General features: G+C 43.2%; 1 protein-coding gene across 4 annotated transcripts in view; it reads left to right on the forward strand.

The window, feature by feature from the left end:
- Positions 1-15255, forward strand: part of scube1 (signal peptide, CUB domain, EGF-like 1) — a 210236-nt gene extending 194981 nt beyond the window's left edge. For 3 of the 4 annotated variants that reach the window (XM_084701293.1, XM_084701295.1, XM_084701296.1), the window contains 16 exons: positions 2992-3114; positions 5383-5499; positions 5797-5919; positions 6034-6153; positions 7338-7436; positions 7848-7919; positions 8008-8124; positions 8278-8436; positions 8581-8784; positions 9015-9176; positions 9799-9966; positions 10051-10212; positions 10562-10759; positions 13942-14094; positions 14424-14503; positions 14595-15255. In XM_084701293.1, the coding sequence (XP_084557419.1) occupies positions 2992-3114; positions 5383-5499; positions 5797-5919; positions 6034-6153; positions 7338-7436; positions 7848-7919; positions 8008-8124; positions 8278-8436; positions 8581-8784; positions 9015-9176; positions 9799-9966; positions 10051-10212; positions 10562-10759; positions 13942-14094; positions 14424-14503; positions 14595-14747 (2210 nt within the window). In that variant the 3' untranslated portion in view covers positions 14748-15255. The remainder of the gene's footprint in view (positions 1-2991; positions 3115-5382; positions 5500-5796; positions 5920-6033; positions 6154-7337; positions 7437-7847; positions 7920-8007; positions 8125-8277; positions 8437-8580; positions 8785-9014; positions 9177-9798; positions 9967-10050; positions 10213-10561; positions 10760-13941; positions 14095-14423; positions 14504-14594) is intronic. The other variant, XM_084701294.1, reaches the window with a different exon arrangement.
- Positions 15256-16011: the final 756 nt, after the last annotated feature.

Genomic DNA, 16011 nt, shown 5'->3' on the forward strand with positions numbered 1-16011 from the left:
AAGGCAGGAGATGCAGAAGGAGGACATATTTACTACTGTACCTCTCCCAGTAAAACTGTAGGGAGAGACAGGCCAAGTCATTGCTTTGTTTTCACTAAATAATACCTCTCAGCATTGATGCAAGAGAGAGAGAGGGTGCGAGAGAGAAGGTGGTAGAGAGAGAAGGAGGATGGCATAGGGAGAAAGAAAGAACCCAATAGGGACAACCCTAGTTTGAAACTGTGGAAAAACAAAACACTGTCAAGATGTCTCCTCCTCTCGTTTAATGTCATGCCATCTCCGTTTTCTGCTCTCAACTAATCTCACTTGGCTTGGATGGAGGATTGGACTGGCTGACGCACTTAAGCCGAGGTTAGAAGCAAGCTTTTCACTCTCTGACTGTCCTCCCTTCTATCTCCCCATCTCTCCTCTCACTTATTTTGTTTTTCCTCCTCCACCTCTTCCTTTCTTGTCTGTCCTCTTCACTTTCCTTATGTCTTCCCTGTATTTGTCCTGCCATTTACTAACACCCCCACTTCCATTCCCTTCTTCTTAATTTTTTAAATCCTTTCACTCACAACCCTTATTTCCTTTTCTTAGGGTTAGGGTTATATCTCTCTTTGACCCCAACACCTCCCCCCACTCTTTCCTTCTCTCCTATCCTCTTTTATCCTCTTCCTCCTTTCCTCTTCTATTTGTTCTTATCTCCTCTCCCTCACCCTTCCTCCCTCTCCTAGAGTCTAGGCAGTCTCATGCCTGACTTACCTCCAAGGTCAAAGGCTTAGACTCTAATCCCCAGCCATTTTCATCACTTTGAGCACCAATCAAAAAGGGTTTAGCCTGTGTAATCTGCCATGCCATTGTCCTCTTCCTCCTTCCCTCCCTCTGTTCTCATCCTCCCTTTCTCCTTTCCTTTTTTGGTATGATCCCACTTCTCTTCCGGTTACCATTTCTCCCGTTACTCCCCTGCTCCTCTGGGGCAGTGTTGTGGGTTCAGCTGAGGGTATTTGGGGTGAGGGTGGGTGCTAGCATGAAGGGTAGGTTTGGCATTGGCACCGCTGCCCACATCAGCCCTGGGGGGAATCCCGCTAACTTATTATTGCTGATGGGCTTGTCTGTGGACACCTGGAGTTAGAGCTCAGGTTTCATCTGCACTGGATCTCCCGGGCTGGTGCGGTCCAGACAGATTTGGCACTCTCTCTCGATCTCTCTCTCTCTGTCTCGATGCTTCTCTGGCTGAGTCCCTGAGTGGTGTACCTTCCCTCAGGTATATGTACTGTAGCTATGCTAAGCTCACTTGGTCCCAGGAAGAAAAGGGTGTGTCACAAGTTTAGACAGTGATAACCCCCGCAGAATAAGCCCTTTACCATAGCAGACAACTGCATGCTCACACCAGAGTAATGTTCTCAGCAGCAGACCAAAGAAGGGGAGGGAAGATAAAAACACATGTGAGAGGGAGCACAGAATGATACAGATGGTAGGATATCCATCCAAAATCCAATCGGACTGGATATTGAATGGAAGCAGTCCAGTCCAGTATTAGTATAGTATAGTGCAGTACAGTACAGCACAGTATTGTGTAGTATAATATAGTAGAGTTTAATGCAGTACAGTATTAGTATAGTATAGTGCAGTACAGTACACCACAGTATCGTGTAGTATAATAGTAATAATAGTAATAATATAGTATAGTATAATACAGAACAGTACAGCATAGTGCAGTGCTGTTTATTGAAGTTACATTCCAGAACATATCTGTGCTTTGTTAGCATGCATTGTGACAATATATGTGTCAATGAGGTTGACCATGCTCTGCAACATATTGGTACCGTGGTCCAAACCTGTATGGAAGCACCATCTACATATTGACACACACAAACCCACGTGTACGCACTTGTGCATCTGTGTGTGCTCACGCCAACCAACAGAAAATAGATGTAACTCTAATGTAAGACTTTATTTATATAGCACATTTCATACAAGAATTGTAGCTCAAGGTGCTTTACATAAAATCAATAAAAACAATAATATAAGTGACAAAAGTAATAATTAAAATAGCATATCTATAAGGACAATAATATAACTAAAAAAAGTAGTAAAATCCTTTTGAGATAAAATTACTTAAAGGCTTCGGTAAAAAGGTAGGTTTTTTCTTTTAAAAATGTCTAGTGTGTTTGCTTCTCTAATATTCATGGGTAATTTGTTCCATAGTTTGGGGGCGTAATTGGCAAAGGCAGAATCACCAATCTTCTTATGACTGCTTCTGGTGACCTCTGGTGACCTATTTGTATTTGAATAGGCCTGCATTTGATGATCGCAGTGTTCTAGCTGGTGTGTAGTTTATAAGGGAGTTGGCAATTTAGCAAGGTCCTTGTCCGTGTAGAGCTTTGTATGTGAGGAAAAATACCTTAAAGTCAATTCTGAAGGTAACAGGGAGCCAGTGTAAAGTGGCTAGGACGATGTGTTCTCTCCTTTTAGTTTTGGTTAATAATCTAGCTGCAGAGTTTTGAATGAGCTGTAGTCTTTCGGTGGTTTTCTTGGGAAGACCAGTGAAAAGTGCGTTACAGTAGTCACGCCGGCTGGATATAAAAGCATGAATTAACTTCTCTGCATCATTTTGCTTTATGAATGGTCGTACCTTTTCTATATTCCTCAGGTGAAAGAAAGCTGTTTTGGTCACTTTATTAATGTGAGAGTTGAAATTCAAATCTGAGTCCAGGATTACATCGAGACTCGTCACCTCTGGTCTAAGACAGGGGGTTAAGCCTCCTAGATTCTTAGTAAGCATCTCTCTTTTGGATTTGGGGCCACATAGTAGGATTTCGGTTTTGTCTTCATTTAATTTAAGAAAGTTATATATCATTTAGTTATCATTTCAGTTATCATCAGTTATCTTATCATTCATCCATTTGTTTATTGCCAAAAGGCAGTTGGTAATGCTGTATTTCTGCCCTTCATCCTTTCTCCTCTTTCCCTGTCTTTTCCTCTCTACTTCCCTCTCCATCCATCCAGACATAGACGAGTGCCAGGAGAACAACGGAGGCTGTGACCACTTCTGCCGAAATACAGTGGGGTCATTTGAGTGCAGCTGCCAGAAGGGTCACAAACTGCTCACTGACGAGCGCACCTGCCAAGGTCAGTGTGACTAGCTTCCATTTCCTTTAATATGTATTTGTATGTATGTATTTTCTTGGTTTTATTAGACAAAGACAGTTGAGATTGACAGGAAATGTAGAAATGTAGAAACACCCAAGCCGGATTCGAACCCTAGTCGCTAGAGTCAGGGCCACGTCCGTACAGTACACGCCCTACCTGGTGAGCTAGAGTACACAAATAATCAATTGAACTGAACAATTTTGCCTCTGGAGTTATGTTGTTGCTGAACTCAAAACAACACACAGCTTTTAGAGGGAGAGCGAGAAAGAGAAGGGGGGATGTAAAATAGAGAGGAAGTGGGTGTGCTTGGTGTGCATGCGTATGTGTGCAAGTGCGTTGTGTATATCTTCCCATTTGCTTGTGTCGGTCGGCATGCTTTGATGGTTAATATGTCAGTGTTGAGTGTTTTATGGTCTTGTTCGGTTCACTTTTCCTCTCTCTCAAGATAGACAAAGACACACACACATATACATATACATATACACACACACCACAATGTGAAGGAAGACAGATCAGCGAAATCCTCTTCATGACAGATGTTATAACACAGGGGGCCTCATGTACTAACCATTTTGCGCCCACTTCAGGCGTATTTGTTTAGCAATTTGCGCATAAAAGCATGGCGAGGTATGTACAAACATGCCGCACTGAGGTAAAAGCGCAGACTGCCTGTCGCGGGAAATGAAAATGGGAAATTACACTTTTCCGAGTAATGCATGCATTCACGGAAGGGTCAAGGGGAAAGTGGGAGTTCCCATAAAGAGATGGGAGGAGATGCGTAAAGTGCGCCTAATTATGTATTCCGCGGTATGTACAGAAACCGCCTGTGAAAGCGTGCTTCCATTTTGCAGTGAAAATTATCCGCCTTTTAAAAGGAGGCGTAAACCAGGTTGTGCATATGCCTACTGGTGAAATGGCAGCCGTAACCCGAGCAAGACAAAGACATATGCCAAAGGATTTTTGCCACAGGGATCACACTTTTTGAGTTGAGTGAAAACAAAATCATTACGCATTACAGATTAAGCAACCATGCAATGTTACAGTTACTGGAAGAAATGAAAGACGTACATCGAATCTCCGACTCGTCCACATTCCATTCCAGCAGTTGTTAAACTCTTTGCTACATTGCAAATATTGACATCAGGATCATTTCAAACAATCATTGCTGCTTTGACTTTGGTGGCTGATCCATGATAGAAGGGCTAGCGTTTGCTATAGGCGAACTCGGCAGCCGCCTAGGGCGGCAAATACAGAAGTGCGTCCATTAATTAACCGTCCCGCACCACCAGCAGAGGGCGCCGAGGGGCATCTCTCCGATTTGCGCTCCTGGGGGGGGGGGGGTTGAAACACTTTCCCTAGGGCGGCGAAGGTATTTGAGCCGGCCCAGCATGATAGAAAGTGAGGAGGCCCTTTCAATTGCGCGTTTATAAGCTTGCAATGTACGGTATAGTGGGCGAAGAAAGGCGCTGTTTACCCGATGACCTGCAGGTTTCGTAAATACAGCGTAAAATGAATTATCACAGCGTGTGCAATCTGCGGGTTGGCCATGGCGCTAGCCAGGGTGTTTTGAACCATTTTTGATACAGTGCAGGTGAGGAAAAAGAAAACAAAGCAAGCCCATGCATCTCTGTAAGAACCCGCCATTTTGCATTGATGCAGACACACAGTCTAATTCACTCCATGCCACATTGAATCTGACCGGCTGAGGTTAAGTGTTTCCGAAAGGTTCCATTCCGACGTTTGCGGACTTTATTCATGAGTGAAGTAGCTGAAATACCTGAGTAAACAGTGTGTGTTTAGCAACTCAAGAGCCATGGAGACCTACTGTATATCTACAAATGTGTCTGATCTTAGCTTTAAGATACACTGTTGTTTTTTGTATCCTGAACTCCAAAAGTGACTTTTACCCTAATTGCATCATCTTATTATACAAGTGGTGTGTGTGTGTGTTTGTGTGATTCTTTTGGAAAGGGTGGGGGAAATCCCCCTAAATACATACACAAACAATGTATCCGGTCAATGTTTAGACTCAAACCCACTCGTTCAGAATGATTGTGCAGGGTGCTATTCTAAACATGGTCGAAAAGCCTTCATTTTCCTACAGCTCCCACCTCAGCTCTCTGTCCACTGGGTTTGGGTTCTGTTGCGTGTCTGGGCCCAAGTGGTTCATGTCTGTGGAGGAGGGATATTAAAGCAGTGTTTTAGTATGTGTGTGTGTGTGTGCGTGTGTGTGTGGTCCTTGTACAGATATTGATGAATGCTCCTTTGAAAGGACCTGCGACCACACGTGCATCAACTACCCGGGCAGTTTTGAGTGTGTGTGTCAAAAAGGATACACTCTCTATGGACTTACACACTGTGGAGGTAAGTGTCCGGTACACACTCCTAATCACAACCACTCACTCCTTCACTCACTCATTCGTTCAGTCACTCCCTCAGTCACTCAGACAGTCAGTCAGTCACTGTGTGTGTGTTTGTTCACATAGGCGCAAGTGTGTGTTGTACCTGTCACACACCTAAAATGAGAAGGCATTGATTTTGACATGTGAGGGTTGTGTGCCCTCTCATTTTGCACAATTTACATGATACCTACGCCTACACACACACACACACACACACGTTTGTGTGCCTCTGACTTTCCTGTCTTTTTGTGTGTCCCAGACATAGACGAGTGCAGTATTAACAACGGGAGCTGTGAGCACAGCTGTGTGAACACACTGGGCAGCTATGAGTGTGTGTGTCCACCCGGACAGAAACTCCACTGGAACAAGAAGGACTGTGTCGGTAAGAACCAGCGTGTTTGTGTGACCATGTATGTTAGCGTGATTGTGTACTTGTGTGTCTGAGTAGCAGTTGATTGGTGGTTGTCATGGTGATGTGACTCTCTGTGCTCCTCAGAGGCGGTGAAGTGTATGCCCAATGGGAAGCCAGTTCCACGCGCCCAGCTCAGTTGTGCCAAGAGCGGGGGTGTTGAGGTGTGCTCGCTTTCCTGCCCCTCCAACGCCCTCTTTCTCGCAGGTAAGCACACAATCACATGAGTATTTTAGCCATGTTGACCTAAATGTTGCCTTGTCTTTCAAACATTTTCTAATCTCCTTTCAAATCTACTGGACCTTCCTAAAACCCCCAAAAACCCTCAACCAGCCATTGAGTACTGTCTTGTATTTCTAATAATGTTTCAACTGCATGGACTACCCCCGCCTGTTATCTTTTCTGTGGTTTGGTTCTGTCAGGTAACCCCACCTTCTCACAGCACACAGCATTCGCACAGCAGTCATGCACCTTTTATTAAAGAGAATGTGCTACCCTCTAGTGGTGTGAGACCATCCTCACTTTCTCTGTCACACACTCCCTTCTGACAGTGAATAAACCTCCATCTGCCTGCCTGTCTCTTTCTTGTCGGCCGAAAACAACCTCATGTGGCATCTCAGCAAAATGAATGAATGTTTAACCCGCTGAGAGAGCTTCATAAACCTGTTGGCTGTCAATACAGGCTGTCCGACTGCGATAGTGCTTAGTGCTGGCTCCCAGTCAGATCAACTATAACATTCTTTAATCCTGCCATATTTCCATTGCCCGGCCTCGGATTGCTGCCGAGCTCTGTTTGGCTTGGCCAACGGAGTGTGAGGATGATGGATAGCCCTCCAGTAGAAAGTGAACTATTTGTTTCTTTTTCTTTCTTACTGGAGAATATAAGGTAGAGAGAAATATGGAGAAAGAGTGTTTAAATTCCCGTAGTTGCACGCAGTACTGCTTCCCAATTAAGTCCTCCACTTTTTATGGGTTTTGAAGTCTTCATCCCTTATTTCTGCCTTGCTGTGTGTACTTGTGTACTCGGGTGTCTTTGTGTGTGTAAGCCTCCGTGTGTGCTCTTAACCGTAGAAGTAACCGTAGTTTTATGATTCAACTCTTTCTCTCCCTGTGTTTACAAATGTGTGTGTGTGTATGTGTGTTTGTGAGAATTTGAGTCCATAGAAAATGAATAGAAGTTTTAACACTCCGTACTCTGTTAGTACCCTCGCCACAGGAAACACACATACTTCCATCAGACAGTTAAGCACATACACACACACACACACTTTCAACATGTCTGTCCCTCGTTCATTAGAATTTGATGAGTAGAAAACAGCTATTTCCTTATCATCAATAACATTTTTAACCCTTTTGGTCCTAAAATGTGAGCGTGCATGTGTGACTCCTAGACTCTGAGAACAGCTACACGCTGAGCTGTGGGGTGCCCGTGCAACCTGGGAAAGCACCACAGAAGAGGAATGTCACAACCACCCTACTCACCTGTGCAGGTACCGGCACATTGCATGTTGCAACACACACACTGAGCGAGGTCACCTCTAAAAGAAGCCACTTCATCCTCAGTCCACCGGGCTGTGGATTTCTCCTTTTTCTCGTTCCCTCCATCCTTATCTTCTCTCCTTTAGCTGCTTAGTTACTTTGGGGCTCTTGTCTCCATCAGCACTTTGAAATACAACTCACCTCAGACAGACCCTCATCAAACAGTCTACAGTACACCTCCTGCCCTAACGATGATGATGCTGATGATGAAAGTTCTGTTGGTACTCCAGCCCCAGCCCGACTGTCTCTCCCCCTCTTTAGTAGCAGAAGCTAAATGGACACAAACAAGGACATGCACACATACACACTCATAGTACAGACCTTCAGCCCTTGTCTGTGCTGTGTTCACCACCTCTCCGCAGGTCCCTCCTCACTACCTGTAGCCTCAGACAGACAGACAGACTGGCATGCTCACAGACAGACAGACACTGAAGGTCATTGGACAGCTAATAATATCAAGATACTGTGGTGGTTGGTTGACTTGATGTAGTCAAAGTAGTTTTTTCTTGTATGTTGATGAAGACATCCTGGCTCCCCCCATCAAACAAAAGGCTCGCTTCAAGATCAAAGATGCCAAGTGTCACTTGAGGCCCCGCAACAAGGAGAAACACAGAGATGCCACCAAGCAGAGTCCGCAAGGTACACAAAAACACACACAAACAAGTCCATATGGACCCGCGCAACCACACAAGGTCAACACTATAAAATAGATGTAAATTGTATGCTTTCAAAGTGATGAACATCAATAAGGAATTGAGTTGGCTTTATTCTTCCTCTCTCCCGCCCTCTCAGGCAGCCAGTTCTCATGCACTGACAACTGCCAGGTGACGTTTGTCAACCTCAAGTGCGATTCATCCAAGAAGCGACGGCGCGGACGCAAATCACCCTCAAAAGAGGTGTCCCACATCACAGCCGAGTTTGAGATGGAGATGAAGGAGGAGGAGGCCTCAGGTATGTGGGCGTACATGTGTGTTTTCTGTGCACACAAAGAAAAAAAAGAGTTTGTGTGCATGCATGTATGATCGAAACATTGTGTCGGTTTCAAATGAACTCATAATACAATGAAGCCCCCCCCCCCCCCCCCACCGATCACAGACTCGTGTGACATAGATTGCGTGCGGGAGAGAACAAAACAGCGTCTGCAGAGTGCCATGCGGACCCTGAGAAAGTCTATCAACAAGCAGCAGTTTTACATCCAGTTCTCCGGTACTGAGTACGAGGTGGCCCAGAAACCCGCCAGGCTGCCCGAAAGGGCAGAGGGCTGCAGCACTGGACAGGTTTTACGAGATGGAAAATGTGGTAAGTAAGGCACCCTGGCAAATATAGTCCTTTCACGAGGCCTCCTGGTACTTAAAATCTTGTTACAAGGCATCCTGGGATATTAAGACTTTTATTAATGAGCATTTTATTAACAGTGTTTGTTACTTACATGTGAGCAGATGTGCATTGAATATTTTGTTTCTCAGTGAGCTACTGTACCATGTTTGTGGTTTGGTACATTGGTGTGTGTGTGGGTGTGTGTGTGTCAGTGAGCTGTGGCATGGGAACATTTTACAGCGGAGATCAGGAGCAGTGTGTGCAGTGTTCCCCAGGTACCTACCAGGACACGGAGGGCCAGTTGTCCTGTGAGCCCTGCCCCAGCACCGAGGGTCAGGGCATCACTGGGGCAAAGAATGTCTCCCAGTGTGGAGGTTAGTAAGTGTGTGTATCTGTGGTCAAGTCTGTGTCATTTGCAAGCCAGCAATGGGTGTAGAGGGTGTGGAAGTAATTGGGATTTCCTCTGTACCTATGTTAATCAACAGAACTTTCATTAATCAATAGAACTAGACACCGGATAATAGTTAGTATATTCTTATGTGAGTTTGATTTACTTGGTTTGCTTGATAGTAGGTTGTGTCTATTTGTCAGGTTGAATAGATGTTTGGGGTCAGGAGAATCAACCTGATAAATAGACACAATCTACTCTTATCAATAGCAAACTGACATCAGACCATACTTACTAGTATCCAATGACTAGTTTATTGATCCGTAAAAGTTCTATTGATTTGTGAATAACACAAGTACACAGGAAATCCCAGGAAATTCCACCACAAGGGTAACAGCGTTTTGGCTCCCTCTTGTGCCTTTTTATTAAAACAGCATTGTGAAAATTGCATCAACTGGCAATCTCTGAAATTTCTCTCACTACAAGATGGCACCAAATACCTGCAATTTACAGTTACCAAACCAATAATGGACGTTATTGATATCATGACAAATAAATGATGGATCTAATGCTATGGTGCCAATAGCCTTTTCTCCTTCATCTCCCAGGTCAGTGCCCAGCGGGTCAGTATTCATCTGACGGTTTCCGTCCATGCCAGCCATGCCTTCTGGGAACCTTTCAGCCAGAGCCTGGTCGCGTGCTCTGTTTTCCCTGCGGAGGAGGCCTCATGACCAAGTACGAGGGCTCCATTGCTTTCAAGGACTGTGAGGCCAAAGGTAGGGCTGACAGTGCGTTGTATGTGTGTGTGTGTGTGTGTGTATGTGTGTGTGCGTGACTATCTTTTTTGCATCTCCCTTTAGTTCACTGTGCCCCCGGGCACCACTACAACTCCAGCACCCATCGCTGCATCCGCTGTCCGGCGGGAACTTACCAGTCTGAGTTTGGACAGAACTATTGCATCACCTGCCCTGGCAACACCACCACAGACTTTGATGGTGCCACCAATGTGTCCCACTGCAAGAGTAAGACCCCCATGAAAGAGCCCCCCCTCTGCTCTATCAGAGCAGTGTAACATCACATTGTCATGGGCTGCATTATTTTGCACTGGGCTGATTGAAAAGTGGTAACAAGGCACATTGATGCGACATACTGTAAACATTTTCAGAAATCTATAAAAGATCAATGGAAGAGAAGGTAGAGATTGATTTCATCCACTGAACAGATTTTAAAAAGCTATTGATCATCATATTGTGATACAGAGATATTACATTTATATCGTGAGTGTTAATACTTTACTTGGATCGACACTTTGAATTTCTAACCCTTGATTCTGGTGTGCAGCCCCACTCACCTAATTTGTCTCTGTCTTAGACCAGGTGTGCGGGGGGGAGCTTGGTGACTACACAGGATACATTGAGTCCCCCAACTACCCTGGGGACTACCCCTCCAACGTGGACTGCATCTGGACCATTAACCCCCCCCACAAGAGACGCATCCTAATCGTGGTGCCAGAGATATTCCTCCCCATGGAGGACGAGTGTGGCGATGTGTTGGTGATGAGGAAGAGTGGTATGTGTGCCCCCCCCCCCACACACACATGGACATACATACAGACACTAACCACAATATGCCTCCAACACAGCAATACTGACAGACACCCCTTGTTCAGAATTCTCTGGATTATGGTGATTACAGGTAACAAAAAGGGAGCGAGTGCCTTTTCAATGGTTTAATAACAAGAAAACTCTGTGCTCCGAATCTCTGTTTATACACCAATAAGATTCAAACATTGTAATTGTGCTTTTACTCTTCTCTTGTGAAGAGTATCCAGTGCCCGCTTGTCACATGATTCTGCAGTCATACCTTTATTAACCCTAACCTACAGTTTAACACCAAAGACTGACTGACTGCAATGTACCTCCAATTTTTTTCCGCACTGAGCAAATAGAAATCTGTCTAAGTGCAAACCTCAGTACTCTGAACAAAGTTTGCAGAGAACTCCGTGAGCTTCTTCGTAGCTTAATATATCAGAAAGCTTCACCAGCCTACCTGGACCATCGCTTGTGTCTGTTTGAACAATTTCATCAAGCCATTTGTGTTTAAATGTAAAATTGCCCCTTTTTTGGGGTGCCTGTAACAAGGGAGTAGGTTTGGTCTCAGCTTTGGTATTTATTTATTTTTATACACAGGGGAGGTAATTGGTTCGGGTTTTATAGAGCTGTACTAGGCCTAGCAGTTACATCATCTGTACTGGACTTCTGAGCAATGAAATGATATATGATGCATACATTTGGGCATCCCAATTTATAGCACCCTTTTACTATCTACAAGTATAAGTGTGAATGATAACATTCATGGGTAACATGGTCTAAACATCCCTTCTAAAACTGCAATTTAATGCAATATTTAATAAAATGGACAATTCAACTTCTCACCTTAGCCCATGATGCTGATTCATCACCAACCTGCTCTACATCTGTATCTTCAGGGTGCTGTTTTTCCTGCACAGTAATTCATCAATTTAATACAGACGCTAACCATGCTTAATTGACTGTTGACATTGGTCGAGATTACAAGAATAGGCATATTACTATCCAAGGGATCATATAGGCCTACTTATTACCAGTTAATATCACTTTTGAGTTGCTAGCCTGCTGGTAAGTAGGCTAAACTAGCACGGTCCCATTATGTGGGAAGGTTAGCTTTATCCTTCTGGCTTCAACAAGATAAGCTGCTGCTAACACACTGGTCGAAATATTGCAGACGCTAGGGATATATTTAATACAAGCAAAAGTTAAATGATCTACTACACTAACAACTTTCAAAACATGTTTCCATTGTAGAATGGGTGTCAGTGTAAGGCTAGCAGGTTTGCACTGTATGTGTAGTTTTCCTACGAGCTAACCCTCCATCTCCCACGATCTCTCAATCACCCTGGGATCTGCGACGGTGACCCCTTCATCCTCTGCCAGGAACCTTGGGGTTACCATGGATGACAAGCTCTCCCTCACGGCCCACATTGCTGCAGTCTCCCGGTCGTGTAGATTCACCCTCTACAACATCCGGAAGATTAGGAGATACCCGTCTGAGCACTCCACCCAGCTGCTAGTCCAAGCACTTGTCCTCTCCAAGTTGGACTACTGCAACTCGCTGGTCTCCCAGCATGCGCAACCCGCCCTCTTCAGAGGATTCAGAATGCAGCGGCCCGTCTGGTCTACATCTACCCAGACACTCCCATGTTACCCCGCTCCTCATCTCTCTCCACTGGCTACCCATCACGGCCCGTATCAGATTCAAGACCCTGGTACTGACCTTCCGAGCAGTGAACGGGACTGCACCCGACTATATCAAGTCTCTCCTGCAGCCTTACACCCCACCCGCCACCTACGGTCTTCTTCAGACAACCGCCTGGTGGTCCCACCGCTCAAGACCACCCAGTCTCAACACAAGCTCTTCTCCTGTCTGGCCCCCCAGTGGTGGAATCAACTCCCCACCTCCATCAGAGACACTGACTGTCTCTCCACCTTCAAGAAAAGGTTCAAGACACACTTGTTCTGGGAGTACAACGGTACTTTGGAATTGTTTGCTTGACCCGATGTTAGTTTCCTCAAAGATCACAATGACTCTTGCTTAGAGACTTGTTGCTGTTGTGGTTAGTGGTAACTGAGTTAAATTGTTGTACTCGCTGTGATATATTGTTTTTATTGTTGCTTGTTTTTCCACAGGTACACTTGCACTTTAGCGGTTCATGTTGTTTAATTGTAACTTGTTTAACTACATGCTCTTGTGGTTCTTCCCTTTGGCACTCATTTTGGTTGTTCACAATATGTGCTTCATGTTTTGGCTACTCGCAATGTTTTGGGGCTACCTTGTTGTTATTATAAGATACCTATGCACTTTGTAAAGCTCTCTCTTGAAATGTCGCTTTGGATAAAAGCGTCTGCTTTGTTTAAAAAAAAAAAAATTTTTTTTAGTTAATTTAAATGTAACTAACAACAACCTTCTTGATAGCTACTTAGTCTCTGGGTGGTGAAAAAACTTCTGATATCTCTCTTCTTTTTGGGTGGCATTTTCTATAAAGCACACAAGGGTCAAAAATGTCAATGCTGAGACCAAACAAAACACTAATATGAGGCTTTATTATTTCCTAGCGTACTGCCAGCTCTCTTTCTGCAAGTCACGATTCACTAAGTATTTCTGACTCTGCCTGCCACTTCAGCCAATTAAATGACATCATCTTGTCTCGCAGGCGCATTATTTAACTTTGAAATGTATTTTTCACTTTTCTGGGTGACAAATATTTTTTTTTTAATTAACAAAATATTTGTGGGGACGATTGTATTTCTCCCTAACTTTGGTTGTGACTAGTCCCTATGGACCCTATGCAAACCTACACCCTTGGCCTGTAAAAGTAACGTTTCTGATTTTCGTTTCCAGTCAAAGCTTGAGCAGAGCGCCAGGGTAATTGTTTTGTTAAAAGCTTGTGTGTAGTCTCGAGTGACATTGAAATGTATGAAGTGGGCTTTGCCGCATTTCGCTGATCAACTGAACAGTTATTGGTTTTATAAAATAATTATTTTAAAAGTTATAGTTAGTTTTATAAAAAAAAAAAAAAAAAAGATTTAATTTTGTGCGCGGTCTGGAAAGTCTAGTGCGTGGGCCTTTCAACTGGTCTGCGCGGTCACGCAGACGCGCAGCTTAGACGGAACATTGACTACCTCCTACCCTCCCACTCTTCTCCTTCCTTCCAGCTCTTCCCACCTCCATCACCACCTATGAGACGTGCCAGACGTACGAGAGGCCCATCGCCTTCACCTCACGCTCCCGCAAGCTGTGGATTCAGTTCAAGTCCAACGAGATGAACAGTGGCAAGGGCTTCCAGGTCCCCTATGTCACCTACGATGGTCAGCATAGTCTCTTTCATCAAAACTCACATTTCTTGAGACTGCTCATACATACTGGGTTTACCAAAGTACAGCATCCACACTTTTTTGAGAGCTGAGATATGACATTTTAAAATGGCAGGACCATCAAATGACTGGCAGTGCTAGTGTTTTTGAACTGCCCTTTTTTAGGTTAGGTTTTACATCCTCATGTTTATGTATACATCAAAGTAGCCAACCAAATACTGTCTTTCTCTGTCTTTGTTGCTGTGGGTAAAAGTGTGTGGCAAATTGTGTCCCCCCTGTGTGACCACCTTGTTTGTGTGTGTCAACACTGTGTTGCGTTACAGAGGACTACCAGCAACTGATAGAAGACATTGTGCGAGACGGGCGCCTCTACGCCTCAGAGAACCACCAGGAGATCCTGAAAGTAAGTGTCTTTTCCCTGACTGAGATCTTCTTTCTTTACCACTTCCTGTATCCTACCCCACCATGTCTTGATGTCTTGTGCCTCCCTGAAGGATAAGAAGCTGATAAAGGCCCTGTTCGATGTGCTGGCCCACCCCCAGAACTACTTCAGGTACACAGCACAGGAGTCCAAAGAGATGTTTCCCCGTTCCTTCATCAAACTGCTCCGCTCCAAAGTTACCAGGTTCCTACGGCCGTACAAATAGACTGGGACTCCCCCGTCTCTCACCTCTTTACCCTGTAACTACTCAATGACTCTTTTCCATACACCCCAACTTTGACTTCAGCCCTTGTACCTCTATTTCTGCCCATCAGTCCTCCTTTGCAAACATTAGTGCCCCCCCTGCTCAATACTAAACACCCTAATGTTTGCCCAACTTTCCTAACACCTTTTGTTTCTACCATCCTCGTTTTATTCTAACAGTACACACCCGTTTTATTTTGTTGTTGTTTTGAGATATTTATGTGTTAGAACTTGCAGAAGCCCACATCATGGATGTCTGATGTATGTGCATTTACCGTATATACAGTACAGGCACTCAAGCCACAAGTGGAATGTGTGTATGCACCTATGTATGTTTTTATTTGTTTAAACATACGCAAGTGCATACAAGTGTTCAAAACAATTATTCACAAACAAGTACATGGATGCATCATATAGATAGATATACTCATTGTAAAAGATATGTATAAAAATATATATATATATATATATATATATATATATATATATATATATATATATATATATATATATATATATATATATATATATATATATATATATATATATATATATATATATTTATATATATATATATTTATATATATATATATTTATATATATATATATTTATATATATATATATTTATATATATATATTTATATATATATATTTATATATATATATATATTTATATATATATATATATTTATATATATATATATATATATATAAATATATATATATATATATATATATATATATATAATATATATATATATACACAGTATATCTTTTATACTCAGTATACTCGTGCACATCAGGGATATGTATATGTATCCCTGATGTGCACAAGTTGGAACTGAAAGAATTGGTGCATTTAAAAGTAATTTTAGACAAAGGAAATTGGCTTGAGTTTCAGACCATTCCACATCAACTAATGATTCATCCTGGAGAGCACCGATACAAATTAAATTTAGTTGAAAGAGAATAATAAGGCTGTATTGCAGATCTTAAAAACAAGATATATAAAATAAAATTACCTGCAAACAACAGGCATTACTAGAGAGAAATGTATGTGATGTAACTAATATTTGGAAATTTAATTGCACTTGAATTGTATATTGTAAACTGTAGAGAAAAGAAATCTAAGTTACATTTTCTTTTGTTCTGTGTTGTATAGAAATTTAACATGTTATTTTACGGAGAAGAAAAACACACATCTGTCAAAATATCCGTCATCATG

The sequence above is a fragment of the Hypomesus nipponensis genome, chromosome 7, assembly GCF_054491055.1.
Source record: "Hypomesus nipponensis isolate SF chromosome 7, ASM5449105v1, whole genome shotgun sequence".
NCBI classification, from domain to species: Eukaryota; Metazoa; Chordata; class Actinopteri; order Osmeriformes; family Osmeridae; genus Hypomesus; species Hypomesus nipponensis.